The 14668-nt window shown below is 42.3% G+C and overlaps 2 protein-coding genes across 2 annotated transcripts; both read right to left on the bottom strand.

Annotated features, from left to right (window-relative positions):
• Positions 1-394: 394 nt before the first annotated feature.
• On the bottom strand, positions 395-2441 carry LOC147458839 (uncharacterized). Its single transcript, XM_086509704.1, has 3 exons — positions 2007-2441; positions 1199-1494; positions 395-1108 (listed from the first exon to the last, which is right to left on the bottom strand). Exons 1-3 carry the CDS (start codon positions 2399-2401, stop codon positions 405-407), a joined length of 1395 nt encoding a protein of 464 aa, XP_086365830.1. The 5' UTR covers positions 2402-2441; the 3' UTR covers positions 395-404.
• A 1685-nt stretch (positions 2442-4126) lies between these two features.
• LOC147458838 (uncharacterized) lies at positions 4127-4738 on the bottom strand. The gene has a single exon (XM_086511512.1). The coding sequence runs from the start codon at positions 4736-4738 to the stop codon at positions 4127-4129; it is 612 nt and encodes a 203-aa protein (XP_086367638.1).
• Positions 4739-14668: the final 9930 nt, after the last annotated feature.

Here is a 14668-nt window from a genome sequence, read left to right as displayed (position 1 = left end):
AAAATCAAAGAGAGGCTCTATCTATTGGGAGACACCAAATCCTTTATACTGAATGGCTCCAAAGGGGATCTTGATGAGCTGCCGTGACTCATGCTGGATACTCTGCATAATTGGGAAAAAGAATTGGAAGAAGATAGCCTTATGTTCAGGGTCAAAATTTTAGCATGCAATTAGTTCATCAAGAAGATACAAGCAGAATTCCGGCTTATGACAAACTAGTTGTATTGCCTATTCAAGGTAGCATTTTGGAGACTTTTCTATATGTACTTGTTTTGCTGTGCAAAAACTGTCGAACTTTAATTTTCTTGATGGGACTCATGATGTAACTCCTTTGCTTACTTAATTCACAAAAAAGTTTTTTTGGTAAAAAAAACCTTGTAGAATAAGCAAAACATCTTTTTAAACTACTTGAATGCATATTTCTTTTGCAACCATTGAATGCAAAGGATTGTCAGTAAAAATACAAAGCAAAGGAGAGGACTTTGAATGCTTGGGCTGTCAACAATACCCTTGCATGAAGTTAAAAGGGCCGATTTTGAGGTAACCATTGTGACAGGGGACATGTCGTGGTTCCTTTGGGGAATGACCTGGTTGAGGTTTGTAGGTAAAAGGCTCACATTCTTGTCATTCTTCATGTAAACCCAAACTATGAGCGAGGTTGTGAGAATGAAGACAAATTGACATGAAAATGTGACTCCCAAGTACAACTCACATTTGAAGTACTTGTTTTCCAAGCTCGCTCTATTTGATGTAGAACAAGGAGATTCAATGCCATTAGGCCAGAAATACACAAACAAATAAGGAGTCATCTCGGCAAGTATGTGCACAATAGTGCCCCAAACAAAAAGACCTAAACTTGTCCCCAGCTTGATAAGCACATATACTGGACCCACAATCCTAATCATGAAAGCTAAACCTAATGTGTGTGCAAATTTTATCCATGTGCTCTTGAGCCGGCAATTGCGATAATGGTTATGCACTACTAAACGTGAGAACAACCAAGCTAAAAGAATTCCAATGCCACCGTAGAGGTTCACGACCATAACACCTTGATGTAACACTGTGTAATTTATTCCCTTTGCTAATATTGCAACAAATGTTTGCATACCTGAAAGAAAGACGCATGGAGGTTATTATAACTCCTACAATCGTTAATATGGAAACATAAAACGAAGATTAGAAATGAATAAAAGTTTACCCATCATAATGGATATGAAACCTCTACGAGAGAGGGGGACTTGCTTGTCGAAGAGACACAATGTGGCCATGCTTGCACCGTAAGTACCGGAGATGATAGAGGCTATGAGAGATAGAAGTAAAATTACTGGAATCTTTTGTGCTTGGTCGCCGACAATAGCTGATTCCTTGATATATTGGCCAAGGCTGAAGGCTATAGCCATCTGTATAACGAATTGAGGGGCTATCTCCAATGCAACACCCACAGCATTATACAAGCTATTCAACTCCATTTGGCTTTTCTGAAGTTCTTGAAGGCTAAAATGTGCAAAACAACTATGTGAGAAGACCTTTTTTTTTAAAAAATGTCTTTGTGGACACCAAGAGAAACAGCATGCATTAACCACTCTCCTTGTTTGGTTAACACTTACAAGATGCCCTCGTGAGAGAAACATTGTCTTTGTGAAGATGAGAGAAACACACACAAACACTCTCTCTCTCACACACAAATATATTCTACAGCTATTACTTGCCACCTCATAGTTGACATTGATAACATCTCATAGTTGACAGGCATCACTCGCCCTCTAGCACCAAAGTGTGTAGATTGGTCACCCCATATCCGTCAGAGGTCTCTTGGCTATACCAACCCCCCCCCCCCCCCCCCCCCCCCCCCCCTCTCTCTCTCTCTCACTCATAGAAGTAGCAGTTAAGCTCTCTTGGGGTTCTTTGTTTTGCTATTATTTCTTCTTCTTCTTCTTCTTCTCTCTCTCTCTCTCTCTCTCTCTCTCTCTCTCTCTCTCTCTCTCTCTCTCTCTCTCTCGCATTACCGAGTGATGCTGAAGGAGTGGAAAAGCACTTTGAAGAGGCGATGGAGGTGTATGAGGGGCATGAAGTAGGCTAAGCGAAGAGGATGCTGGGATGGGGGGAGGGTGCACCAGAAGATGATGGTGTTACAGAGGTGGGCGAGCAGCAGCAGCACTAGCAGCACCCAGAACATAGGATAGTGGCGGAAATGAATGCTAGAGCGGATGGCACTGCAGACGGGGTTGTGGAGCAGCAGCGGTGAAGAGAGCGGTGCGTGGGGGCACTCGTACTCGTAGATATAGTACTCGTGCAGGGTGATGAGGGTAGTGATGAAGTCGAAGAGGTATATGAGAGAGGATAGCACTGTGCCTGCGGCTCCTGCACAGGCAACGACTCCCCTCTTCACCATGGTCCTCATCCTTCTCCCTGATCTCTCTCTCTCTCTCTCTCTCTCTCTCTCTCTCTCTCTGGTTATGTGACTCATCAGCTTGAGTCCTGTGAGTGTTTTGAGTCGGCCCTTTTGAACTTTGGAGGGTCACCACCCTTTGAATTTGACGCCGCAATTTTTGACTTCAACAAGACCACATACGTTATAGCTTTGAACATGTTTGACGGGTTGCGTTGACTTCTTGCCACCTATCTTGTCGCCTTCACAATTCCATTATTATTCCTTTTGTACATGTGATACTCTGTAGGCCTTTCAAAAACCATTCTACATTCAATTATGAGTTTGTGCTTCATGTCCTCAAGCCTACACTCTTCATCGCATCCTCCCCCCCCCCCCCCCATTCACAATTGTCAGTAGTTTTGTTATATTAACACAGAATAATTACAAAATTCCTCAAGCATCATCTGTGCCTTGAGGATGCCAAAAAATCCATAGGGGGGCTCTACGATTGTAAAACTGAAGGCTTAGGTACTTACAAAAAATCCAGCCTGCCCAAATAGCTCTTGGGCCCAAAATTACAATGGGGGAGCTCCTCCATGGAGGGCCTATTTTCCCTAGTGCCATTTACAAGAAGCGATTGAAAGGGCTATTAGAAGTTGCTAATGAGTGAAAGGACACTCTTCCAGCCATCAGAATCCCTTCTCGATCCTATCATATGAATAGTCTGGATGCTATTTTGTACAATATCTTCAAAATGAGGCACCTTGGGCTTCTTCTCGAACACCCTAGAGTTCCTTACTTGCCACACATGTTTTAAAAAGAAGAATCTGAGGACTTGAGTGTAAACCAGGACTACCTCACCATCCTTGATGCCCCCCCCTAGAATAGATCATTCTTTAGGAATGGGATTTTCAGTGTTTTCTGCACCCAATTAGCGAGCTTTCCTGCAAGGCCTGCAACCACTAGGCACAGCTTGAACAGGTGCAGGGGGTCCTCGGTCCCTGCTCGACATCCTGAGCAGATATCCGAGCCGATGCCCCTTACTTTTATTTTGTTCCCTGTGGGGATTGCCCCCCACATGACCTTCCACATGAAGCATTTCATCGCTGCTGGGCCTTGGAAGCTCCACAATCTTTCCGTGCAGTAGGCCCATTTCGATTCAGACCAGTCAATCCTCCAGATTTTGTTGAGGGGCAAGAGCCAATCGTCACATACCATCAACCTTTTGTAAAACATTCCAGTGTGAGACATTTCAAACCTATTGCTCTTTGGCCAGTGCCAAGCCTTCCAGTCTAGAGATGTTGCTCTAGCCGGTCCTGGGTTTATCTTTAAGTGCTCAAGCATTCTGTAAGCTAGAATAGCCTCGTGTAGGCTGAGACTAAACTGCTCCATTATCTCCTCCTTTTCTTTCCAACAAAGGTTTTCCTGGTTCCAAAAATTTATAACGAGTGCAACACCTTTGTTATGGAGTGTTCTTGCCACTCCTCTCCAAAACTCATTCAGCTCACATGAACCGACCTTGGTCAGCCAAGGGGACCATATTGCAATCGAGTTTTTGAAGTATCTGGCCACTTCGCCCCATTCCAGGGTCCTTGCTGCTTTTTTGCATTTGCGAACTAATTTCCCTATGCAACCTCCCATCTTAATATGGGCCCATTCTGGAGCAAGCAGCTTATTGTGAACATCCACTGCCAACCATTTACCTTCATCTGAAACCAGTTGTCCCTTGTCCACCATCTCCCAAACCATCACAGCCTAGTCTTGCCTTTGCAGGGCTAGTGCTGTCAATAGTTTAGTACACCTGGCTTCTGCATGAACTATGGGATTTAGAATCCCTAGGCCCCCTTGCTTTTTCGGCCTAGCCAACCAGTCCCATCTACCCCATTGCCAGGGAAGAGAGTCTTTCGTGTTATTCTTCCAAAGAAACTTTTTGACAGGGCTAAGGAATTCTTTCCAATGACACTTGGCCATTCTTAACACTGGTGCGACAAAGGACATATAGGGGATCAGGAAGGAATTGATGACCTTCACTCTGCTGTGGAAGGGGAGTAGAACTAGCTTCCACTTTTTCACTTTCATGTTGACTTTATCCATGATCCACTTGAGTCTTTGTTTATCTGACACCTCTACTCCTAGAGGGGCCCTGAGATGGCAGAAAATAGTTCCTTTTGAGACTACATCTCTTGACCAGCAGGAGGGATCAAATGAATCTCCTTCTGATAAGGAAATCAACCTTGACTTCTCTATGCTGCACTTAGACCCTGAGGCTGTTGCAAATGTTCGAACAATCTGAAGAGCCTTTCTCAGAGAGTCATCGTCGGCTTTTAGAAAGAGAAGAGAGTCATCTGCAAAAAGCTTGGCCAGCATTTGTTTTCCTCTTGGAAGCAGAAGTCCTTGAATCTAGCTCTTTGCAGCACTTTCCTCAAGAGCCTTTACCGGGGGGTGGGAGCCAATGGCAAACAAAAGAGGATCAAGAGGACAACCCTACCTGATGGATCTCCTTACTTCAAAAGAGCCCACAATTCGATCGTTGAACAAGAGTTCAGAGTAGCTACCTGCCCCTAATGTGCGAATTATTGCACACATTTTTGTACCAAACCCTAAAGTCTTCATGACCTCCTCAATGTAGCCCCATTCTATCCTAATCAATCATCTTCTAGACCCAATGCACATATTCAAGAATGTTGGTGAGACCATCTGGAAGACAATCACAGGAAAAATGAGAGTAAAGGACAGTGAGATGATTTGCAGAGTCTTAGAAGGATGGAGTACTTGTGGGCTAGAACAAATCCAAACAGCCAACTTGTAATTCCAAGAGCCCCTTGGGCGTTAAGAAAGGCAGAGATATATCAAGTTGTAAAAACAATTTCAGAATCTAGGACTCCTACTAGTCACATACATTGCCTCAAGAATGTGTTCACAAACAAGAGATGATAAGTTGAGTGGCCTAAAAACACAAGATTGGCATAAGCTTTTACAATTTGTGTTGCAATAGCTCTGAAAAATTGTATGATAGAGGAGATCAAGACTACCATTTTTAAGATCATCTCATTGGTTTGTTGGATTAGCTCCAAAGAGATCAAGCAAGATACGATTGAAGTAGCCAGAATGAATGCAATTGAGGACCTTTGTATGATTGAGAAGTTCTTTCCTACTTCTGTTTTAACAATACAAAATCACCTTCTTGTTCATGTAGTGGACAAAGTTGCAATTGCCGGCACAGTTCACTCAAGATGGACGAAGAGAGATTCATGAAAACTCTTAAAGGGTTTGTACGACAGCAAGCACGCCCAGAAGGAAGCATGGTAGAGGGTTGGCTTATCCAAGAATCACCTGTTTACATCACAGAGTTTCTAAGCTCAATTGATCTGAAGATGCCTAGATTGTGGACTCCTAAGAAATAGAAATGTGCATAACAGGCGAAGAGGCAAGATGGATTCTCACTTGCGGGACAAATTCAATAAGTTTTGCATCTTGAATTCTCACCCGATGGAGAATTGGATCGCATCATACAAAGAAGAAAAAAGTGTGTCAACAAGAGAAGACAGTCGCAGTCTTCCATATCCCTTGCACTTGCACGCTCTCCCAGCGTTCCCAATGACGGTGTGGCTTGATAATGCCATTCGGCAGGCAAAACAATCTGGAGAGCATGTTTTAGAGGAAGAAGAAGAACTTGCACTTGGATGTGATTGGCATGTAAGTTTTATATGTTACCCTAAAGCGGCTGTTTCATGTTAAAAGAGTAGATCACAATCGTGCAATGTTTGACTATGTTGTGCTTGCAAACTTCTTTCAAGAAAGTCGTGCAAGCGCTTCAGACACCACTGTGGAGTTTGGACAATTCAATTACTTTAGAACGCTTCAAGACATCTTGAAAGTCAACTTTTTTCGATTTCATATGTTCATTTTTTATGTGCAATGGTTCAAAGTAGTAATGTGAGGCCCAAATACTACCCTGCAATGCGATCCAAGCGGCCTCATACAAGTAGACTCCATGAAGCTATGGACAGATGCCAGAGACACAATGATTATGCCAACACATTGTGAGCAAGTAATTTTTAAATCACCCCCTATTGAACCACGTTGGTGGTATGTAGTGCAAGTTCAGCCTCGTAGCAGACCAATATGTGAAGGCCTAGCACAGATGCAGATCAACGATGTAGCACAATCTAACTCCTTACCAGTGTCCGATGGTGATGTGGTTGAAGAGGAGGAGGAGCTAGAGGATCTGTTATTACCATTTATTATAGTTGAGCAAGAAGAGGAGGCTATAGACAACGAAGATGATGTTATTGATGATAAAGATTATGACGAGCATCTAGAGATTGATACACTTGCTCGAGCAGATTTGGCTGAAGATGAGAGAATGATTTTAGATACTTAATAAACCAACGAGGTTTGGGTCAAGTAATACGAATTTGTAATTTTGTTTTCAGTATAGTACACATGAAACATTACTAATGTCTTATTTTTGTGTTTCCTTTGATAGATGGGTGACGATAGCAACCACCTACCCCATGGCGATCACCAGACTTTACCTTCCCCAATACCCCAGCGGCTATGAGCCCAGATAAGTTTTGGGATTTTATCTCGCTGAGTGCTACACCCAGCAGATGGGTTACATGCAGTATATGTTGTCGTAGCAGGGGTTGAGGACGAGTGTGGATCCCACACCTTAGACCACCATGCCTCAATCCACCGTACCACCTTCACCCTTATCCATCGTACCACCTTCGCCCCGCATCACAACACCGCCCACACAGGAGTCCACACCTATAGCTAGTCCACAAGCCACATCATTGTGACGATCTTCATGTCACTCACCCAACATTGCTCCTCGCTTGGTGGTTGTTGTTGTTGTTCAGATGCCACTGATGTATCGACTCCATTGAGAGAGTAGCCACCTCTTTCATTTGTGGAGACAACACCAATGTCCTCACTGCAGACTCCGTGGGGTACAAGGACACCATCGGTGGATCGCACATACATTGTCCGTGATGGGGCACCCATCATGGATGCAAATAGTAGGGAGATGAAGGCCAGGATACACCAATTGTGCACTATCCAGTTTGGCCATAGTATTCTAAAGGATTGGGACAAAAGAGACAAAGACAAGCGGAATTACATCATCGAGCACATCAAATCCAAGGTTGTTTCTGCTGGTTTGCAGGTCATCAATGACTGGATCAAAGCCGTTTCTGTCTCGACCATGTCTCACCAAAAATCAGAGGCACATGATGTGTTCAAGGAGGGGAAGGAAAAGCTTGAGTGGTTGGATGCAGCAGAGTGGTGAGTGATTCAGCAAGAGGCCGTAGAGAATCCCAACAAATTCCAGCAACAAAAAGAAGTTTCCAGAATCAGGAATGACATAGGCTCCTTGCATCTTGGCAGTGGTGGTTACGGCACTTTGCGAGACAAGTTTGTGAGTATTTGATCACTAACTCTTTTTTTAAGTTTTTTTTGTGATGCTAATGCAAATTCTTGAATTAATTTTGTGTTTTTCTTGTTGTAGCTTGCTGTGACAAGTTGGTCCATCCAAAAAAACGAGGAGCGCTATGTTTACAAACATGACACACACGCTTTGTACGAGCGGTTGGAGAATCATTTGGAGGTAGAGGGGACTCCCATTCTTTGGGAGAATCTACTCTATGTGAGACTACGCATATTATGGTTTTCCCTTGTTTATTACAAGTTGTGTGCTTTTTGTCCATTCTCTAATTAAAGTTTTTTTTTTTGTTTTCAGATTTCTAAACCATGTGCTTCTCCTTGACTTCTTGAGATTTGTAGAACATTAAACTTCTTTCTCTCTACACTTTTATCATGTACAACATTTCATATCTTTATAGTAAGCAATTTTGGTACCAACACATCTCTTGTTCAACTTTGAAGTAATGGTACATGTATGATTATGTTCATAGTTATTGATTGTAAACACAGGTTGATAATAGTGGGATTATGACAGCAGAGTTGTGATTACTTTCTCATAGCCGAATGTGTCTTTTGTTATAGCTGAATGTGTCATAGCTGAATGTGGCTTTTGTTATTTTTCTTCATAGACAAAATGCTGCCAATTTTTTTTCAAATGTGGTACTTTGATTGTTTAATGTAATGAGTACTTAATGTGAAGTCATTTTCTATAGATGTTGAAACGATGTAAGAAGCCGTTTCTTTTGAGATGGACTTAAAAGAGTACGGTTGGTTTATGTACTCTCTCTTGGTGCAGAATGGTTCATGCACACACTTCTACAAGTACAAAAGTGTGATTGCATGAACCATTCTGCTCCAAATATATATATATACTTGAGGGCCACAGTATATGCCACGATATACGCAATGGTATACGCCATGGTAAACCCCATGATATATGCCATTGTAAGCACCACGATATATCCCTTGGTATTTGCCATGGTAAACACCACGGTATACTCCATGGTAAGTGCCACAGTATATGCCACGGTATATCCCACAGTATGTGCCATGGTAAGCACCATGGTATATGCCACGACATTTCCCTCGGTATTGGCCTCGATAAAATGCAATCATTACCGAGGTTTATACCGTCGCATTGATACTGAGGCTTATACCGATGTGCACACCATGGTCTGCATATTTTTGGCACCCGTCTTTTGGCCACGGTCTACACCTCGATATAGCCGTGACCTGTTGTAGTGATTGTTATAAACTCTATGATTTTTTGTAAATTGTAAATCGTATATTTTACCAATGTGGTCTTAGCCTAGTGATTAAAGTGTAAGTGTGGGTGAGTAATGGCTATGTTCAAACCACATTGAGTGATGTTAAGACCTAGGAGACCACCCATTCAACCTCCTCCAATGGCTCAACCACCACCTAACCCCAAGGTCAAGGCTTCAAAATTTAGAGGTAAGCTCAAAGAAGATGTTGATTGCCGTGTTGGACAATTTGAAACAAAATGGCAGGCTAGTGGATACCAGGCCCTTCACAATGATCAAACCAAACTACAACAGTTTTCTGCCACCTTAGAAGGGAAGGCTATGAGTTGGTTTAGCCAATATGGAGTAGCTCATTTTGCTACTTATGATGAGTTAAAAACAACATTTTTGTAGAGGTGCAGAAAGCAGAAGACTCCTACAGATAGTTTTAAAAAGATCAGAGTCATCAAATAAAAAAGTATGGAAGTTGAAGATTTTGCTCAGAAGTTCAGAGTGCTGGTAGAAAGATTACAGGGAAATGAGAGACCTACTAATGAAATGCTGGAAGGTAACTTTTTGAAAGGTTTAAGAAAAGAATTAAAAAAGGTTGTGGCAAGTGTAGATCTTGCTACAAGCTTTGCAAGACTAGTTGATGCAGCACCCAGAGTGGAAAAGAGGCTTGGAAGATCCAAAAGCAGGAGCAAGTCTAAAGAAGATGATGATTCTCATGCTGAGTCAGACTCTACTAATGATGATGCATCTAATGAGGATATTGATATAGAGGAAGATGCTGATACAAGTGATTCAGAAGAAAAGCCAGAGAAGAGGAAGAAAAGATCAAAGAGGAAGTCCAAAAAGGATATAGAAACTCAAGAAGAGGAATCGGTCAGTAAGTTGAAAAGCTTTGGTTACTCAGTGTTGGCACCCAAAGCTAAGTTGTATTGTGATATTTGTTGTGAAAAAGAAGGGCATAGCACCTCTAGGTATTGGTTCAATCCTAGAAATAGGGATCAGCCAATAGCAAATGCAGGAAGAAGTAGAGGAGATGCTGCAGCAAATCAGGTGGCTCCATTCAGGGATAGACCACCATTTCAGAGACCACCTAGACCTCCAAGAGCTCCTTGGAGAGATCAAAACATCAATCAAAGAAGAGGAGAAAGGGTAATTTCTTGTGTCTATTGTGGATCACCAGACCATTGGGTTGGTCTCAATTCTGAATTATGGGTCAGACATAGGGGAGAAGGAGGGATACCCATTGTGAGGCCTGGTAAGGCAGACCAACAAGAAGTACAGCAGCAGCCACAACAGAATCAGCAAGCCCAAGCTAATGTCATTCTAGTAGAAATTCTAGAGTAGCAAAAACAAGAGGCAGACAAAGTGTGTCAGGCTGAGCACAAGAAGGAGCGTGAAGAAGATTGGCATTGTGATTGTTACCAATGTGTGCAGGTTGAAGAAGCAGAGGCTTTGGCAGTCACAATAGCAAGAGCCAAAGGAACAATCAATTGGAAGGTGCAAAAAGATGTTAGGGATAGAGCCCATAAAAGAGTTGAGAAGGAGTAGGACAAGGATCCAGTTGAGGAAGATGAAGAGTTACAAGGGTTTAAGCAGCAATGTAAGTCTGAGGGGGAGAGTCAGATTTTAGCAAAGGAAGAAAAAGATTGGTTTGAGGTACTCATATGCTCTCCTTTGCAACTATCACTAGATCAACTACTATCCTTAGTCCCAGCTTTCAAAGACAAATTGTTGAAGAAGCTTCAAGGTCAGCAAAAGGAAGTGCTGATAGACCAACATCCTGAAGCAATGTTGCAGTATATTGACCCAGTAGATGTGGATTTTGTAGTACATGATGCTGCAATAATTTTTCAAGGGATGTTGTTTGAAGAAGTACTCTTGGATGGAGGATCTGGGGTGAATATACTTCTTGAAGATGTTTATAGAAAATTGGAGCTGAGAGGAGCATTTGCCCCAACACCCTACCAGATGAAGATGGTTGATCAGAGAAGAGTGCAGCCTTTAGGAATTCTGAAGCAGCAAGCAATTGAAATTGTAAGTATGGTCTTCTTTGTAAATTTTGTGGTTCTTAGGATGAAGGACTCAGATTCCTCTTACAAGATGCTTCTAGCAAGGCCTTGGTTTAAACAAGCCAGAGTCAAGTAGGATTGGGAAGAGAATCTGGTTATTTTGAAAAAGGGGAAGCACTCAATAACTATACCAATGCATGGAAAGAAACAGATTCCTCCAAAGTCTACACCTTTGTTTTCCCAAACCATAAACTTGGCAGATGCAGTTGAGGATGATGAAGAGGTGGAATTTTTGAGGGCTAATCCCACTATTGTTCATGTCTTCAAGGTTGATGTAGAAGGGATAATTCAAAAAATTTGAGGATTTGAAGTGTTGTAGATGCTAAATCAGAATTCAAAAGTGTATGTAAAGGAATAGGTTGACCAAGAAGAAAAAGAGGCAAGGATGATGGCAACGATAATTTATGAGAAGAAGTTTGGTACTTCCATCAGGGTGAAATAAGATAGGTAAAAGAGTTTAATTTAGGAATTGAAGAAGAGCCCAGGATGGTCAGAATCAACATTCATGCTGAAGGAGAGTTTTTGAGAAGTTTGATTTAGCTGTTGCAGGAATACAAATATGTATTTGCATGGGCATTGACCCATGAAAATACTCACAGGTGAAGGGCATTGACCTTGAATTACATCAACACCACATTAATCTTAGAGAGGATGCTACACCAATCATGCAGCAGAGGTATATGATGAATCCAAACTTTGCAAAACAGGTGAAGCTAGAAATAGATAAGTTATTTGCAATTGGATTCATCGAACCAGTAAATGAAGTCTCATGGTTGTCCCCAATCATTGTAGTGCCAAAGAAGAATGGCAAGCTAAGAGTGTGTGTGGACTATAGAAAGTTAAATGCTTCCACAATAACTGACCCATTCCCCATGCCATTTTGTGATTCAGTGTTGGATGCAATAGTTGGACATGAGATGTATAGCTTCCTTGATGTTTTTTCAGGTTATAACCAAATCAAAGTGGCACCAGAAGACTAGCACAAGACAGCTTTTATTACTGAGTGGGAAGCATTTGTGTATACAGTGATGAGTTTTGGATTGAAGAATGGTCCACCTTCATTCAATTTTGTGGCTCAAAAGGTATTTGAACCCTATCTTAAGGACTTTATGAGAGTGTTTGTGGATGAATTTTTAGTATTTGGAAAGAAAGATCAGCATTTGGTGCACCTGAAGTTATGTTTTGAGAGATGCACGATGTTCAGTATGGCCTTGAATCCATACAAAAGTGTAATTGCTGTAAGAAGTGGCATTTTGTTGGGACATGTAGTATTGAGTGATGGAATGGCCATAGATGTAAAAAAGATTGAAGCTATTTAGGTATCCAAATCACCCCAGAATAATGTGAAAGAACTTGGCAAGTTTTTGGGCCACATTAAGTGGCATTCAAGGTATATCAGATATTTGTCCAATGTATGTGCACCTTTGACCCATCTTATAAAGAAAGATGCTGCATTTGTCCATCTTATAAAGAAAGATGTTGCATTTTTCTGGGATGAACAACAAGAAAACGCCTTTCAGATGTTGAAGAAAATGTTATCAGTAGCACTAGTGTTGTAGTCTCCTAGTTGAAAACATTGTAATACATTGCCCTGTCGTCATTTGGTAATTTTTGGGTCCGCATTTGGAATGCCTCCCCCCCCTCCTATTTGGAGTCCTACTGGATGACATTGGTCATACCAGTGGTGCAGTGCATGGGTAAAAACATCAGTGCTTAAGGGAATCTGCTGCTGGCGAGGTTTCCAAGTGGTACAATGCTTTCAAGAGACTAAGTTTCTCAAACATGGTCAAAACTGGTGTGGCTTTGACCAATTGTGAAAGGTGAGTATCTGTTTAGGCTGTTTAGGTTGCCATTCCCACCTGGATTTAGCCGGTGTTGGTTTCTAATGTTGTTTCTTGGATCGCCAGTGAAGAATAACTTGTTGGACTGGTGGCGGTTTGGGTACCCGAACTTGTTTGTACTTGATAGGACGTTTGTGCTTGAAGTTCCTGGGCGGTGGGTGGGCTTTGGTAGACCTTTTTGGGTTTTTGGGACGAGTTGTTGCAGCCTATTCAGACTTCTTTACCCAAATGTATTTATGTTCAATCCGTGGTGTTTCTTTGGGTATCCACAATGGTTTGGTAGCTTGTGTGGCCCTGCTATTGACCTATTTAGGCTTTTGTTGAGCAACGGTTGGCTTTGGTAGCTTTGGTATCCACACTTGCTTGGTTGTTTGAGTTGAAAGTGGAACACTAGTAGGTGAGTTGGGTTTCCACACATATCTGCCGGATGGTTTAGCTTTTAGTAGCACTTGTGGTTGTTTTGGTCTCCAAACAAGTTTTTGGTGTTGCTTTAGCGGTGTTGAGGGTTGAGTTGATTGTTTGGACCGCCAAATTTGTTGGACTTGTGGTCTAGGCAGTTTTGGAGCCTTGGGCTTGATGTGAGGTTGCGTGTTGTCTTGTGGAGGTGCAAACGTCGATGCTGATTCTTCAATATCGGCTTGACATGCTGCTTCAGCTGTTTCTTTTGTAGTGGTTGTCTCGACATTAGCATTGACAGTGTCTATTGGTGAGGGAAGGAGTGTCCGATTGTATTCACAAAGTTGTTGATGATGGACCTCCTCCTCACTTGCAAATAGCACTTAATGACACTTCCCCCTGCTTGAAAGTAAAGTTGGTTACCTGACTAGTGCAAATAAGCATTGTATCTTTGTTGTCAGGTCGTACCAAGGATAAATGGGGTATAATCGTCTTTAACATCACACACATGAAACTGATGAGTTCACAGCCTACCATTGATATACAAAGGTATCTCTGCCCAACCTTTGGTGACAAAAGAATTTGAACGTGCAGACAGAAGGCTGAGGTGGTTACAGCTGAGGACGTGGTGGATTTTACCAGCAATACGGAAGAGGTAGAGGCCACAATGGATTTTGGAGGAATCAGCAAAATGATTTGCAGAATCAAGTCTGCTACTTTTGTGACTTGAATCACTATATAGGAGAGTGTCCGATGAGGATGGAGCACGAAGCGCAGCGAGAGACAGTAGTGGCAAGGCAGACTAATCCACAACAGAATCAACCATCAGCAAGTAACTCAACAGCAGCTGGGATAAATGCAGTCACAATAGTGGAGTTGTTGGAGCAAACAGTGTCACCGAATCAACAAGTGCGTATAGTAACCAGAAGTCAAGTTGCGGCAGGGAAGGCAGTGTTAGTGCCACCGCCAGTAGTCCCAATTAAGGAGTCGGTCGTGCATTGGCCCCAACAAAAAGTAGTCAGAGAAACTATAGTTGAAATGGTGAAACAAGCATAAGGAGTGCAAGAAGAAGCAAGGAAGTTAGAATTTATAGCACTTGAAGGTAGCAAAGGTGCGGAGAGGCAGAGAGATGAGAATGCCAAAGAAATTGCAGGTCGGAATGTAGCTGCCAGAAGCATGAGTGATATCGAGGCCATTGAAGAGCCGGCGAAAGAAGCAAGAAAGGAGTTAACCCAGAAGAACAAAGAAGAAAAGAAAGTAAAGTTTGCAGATAAAGTCACCCTTGAGTAGGTGTTCGCAGAGATGCAG

This window comes from Adiantum capillus-veneris, chromosome 4 (assembly GCF_014529385.1).
Source record: "Adiantum capillus-veneris isolate H3 chromosome 4, ASM1452938v2, whole genome shotgun sequence".
NCBI lineage: Eukaryota > Viridiplantae > Streptophyta > Polypodiopsida > Polypodiales > Pteridaceae > Adiantum > Adiantum capillus-veneris.
This window is presented reverse-complemented; position numbering and strand designations above follow the sequence as displayed.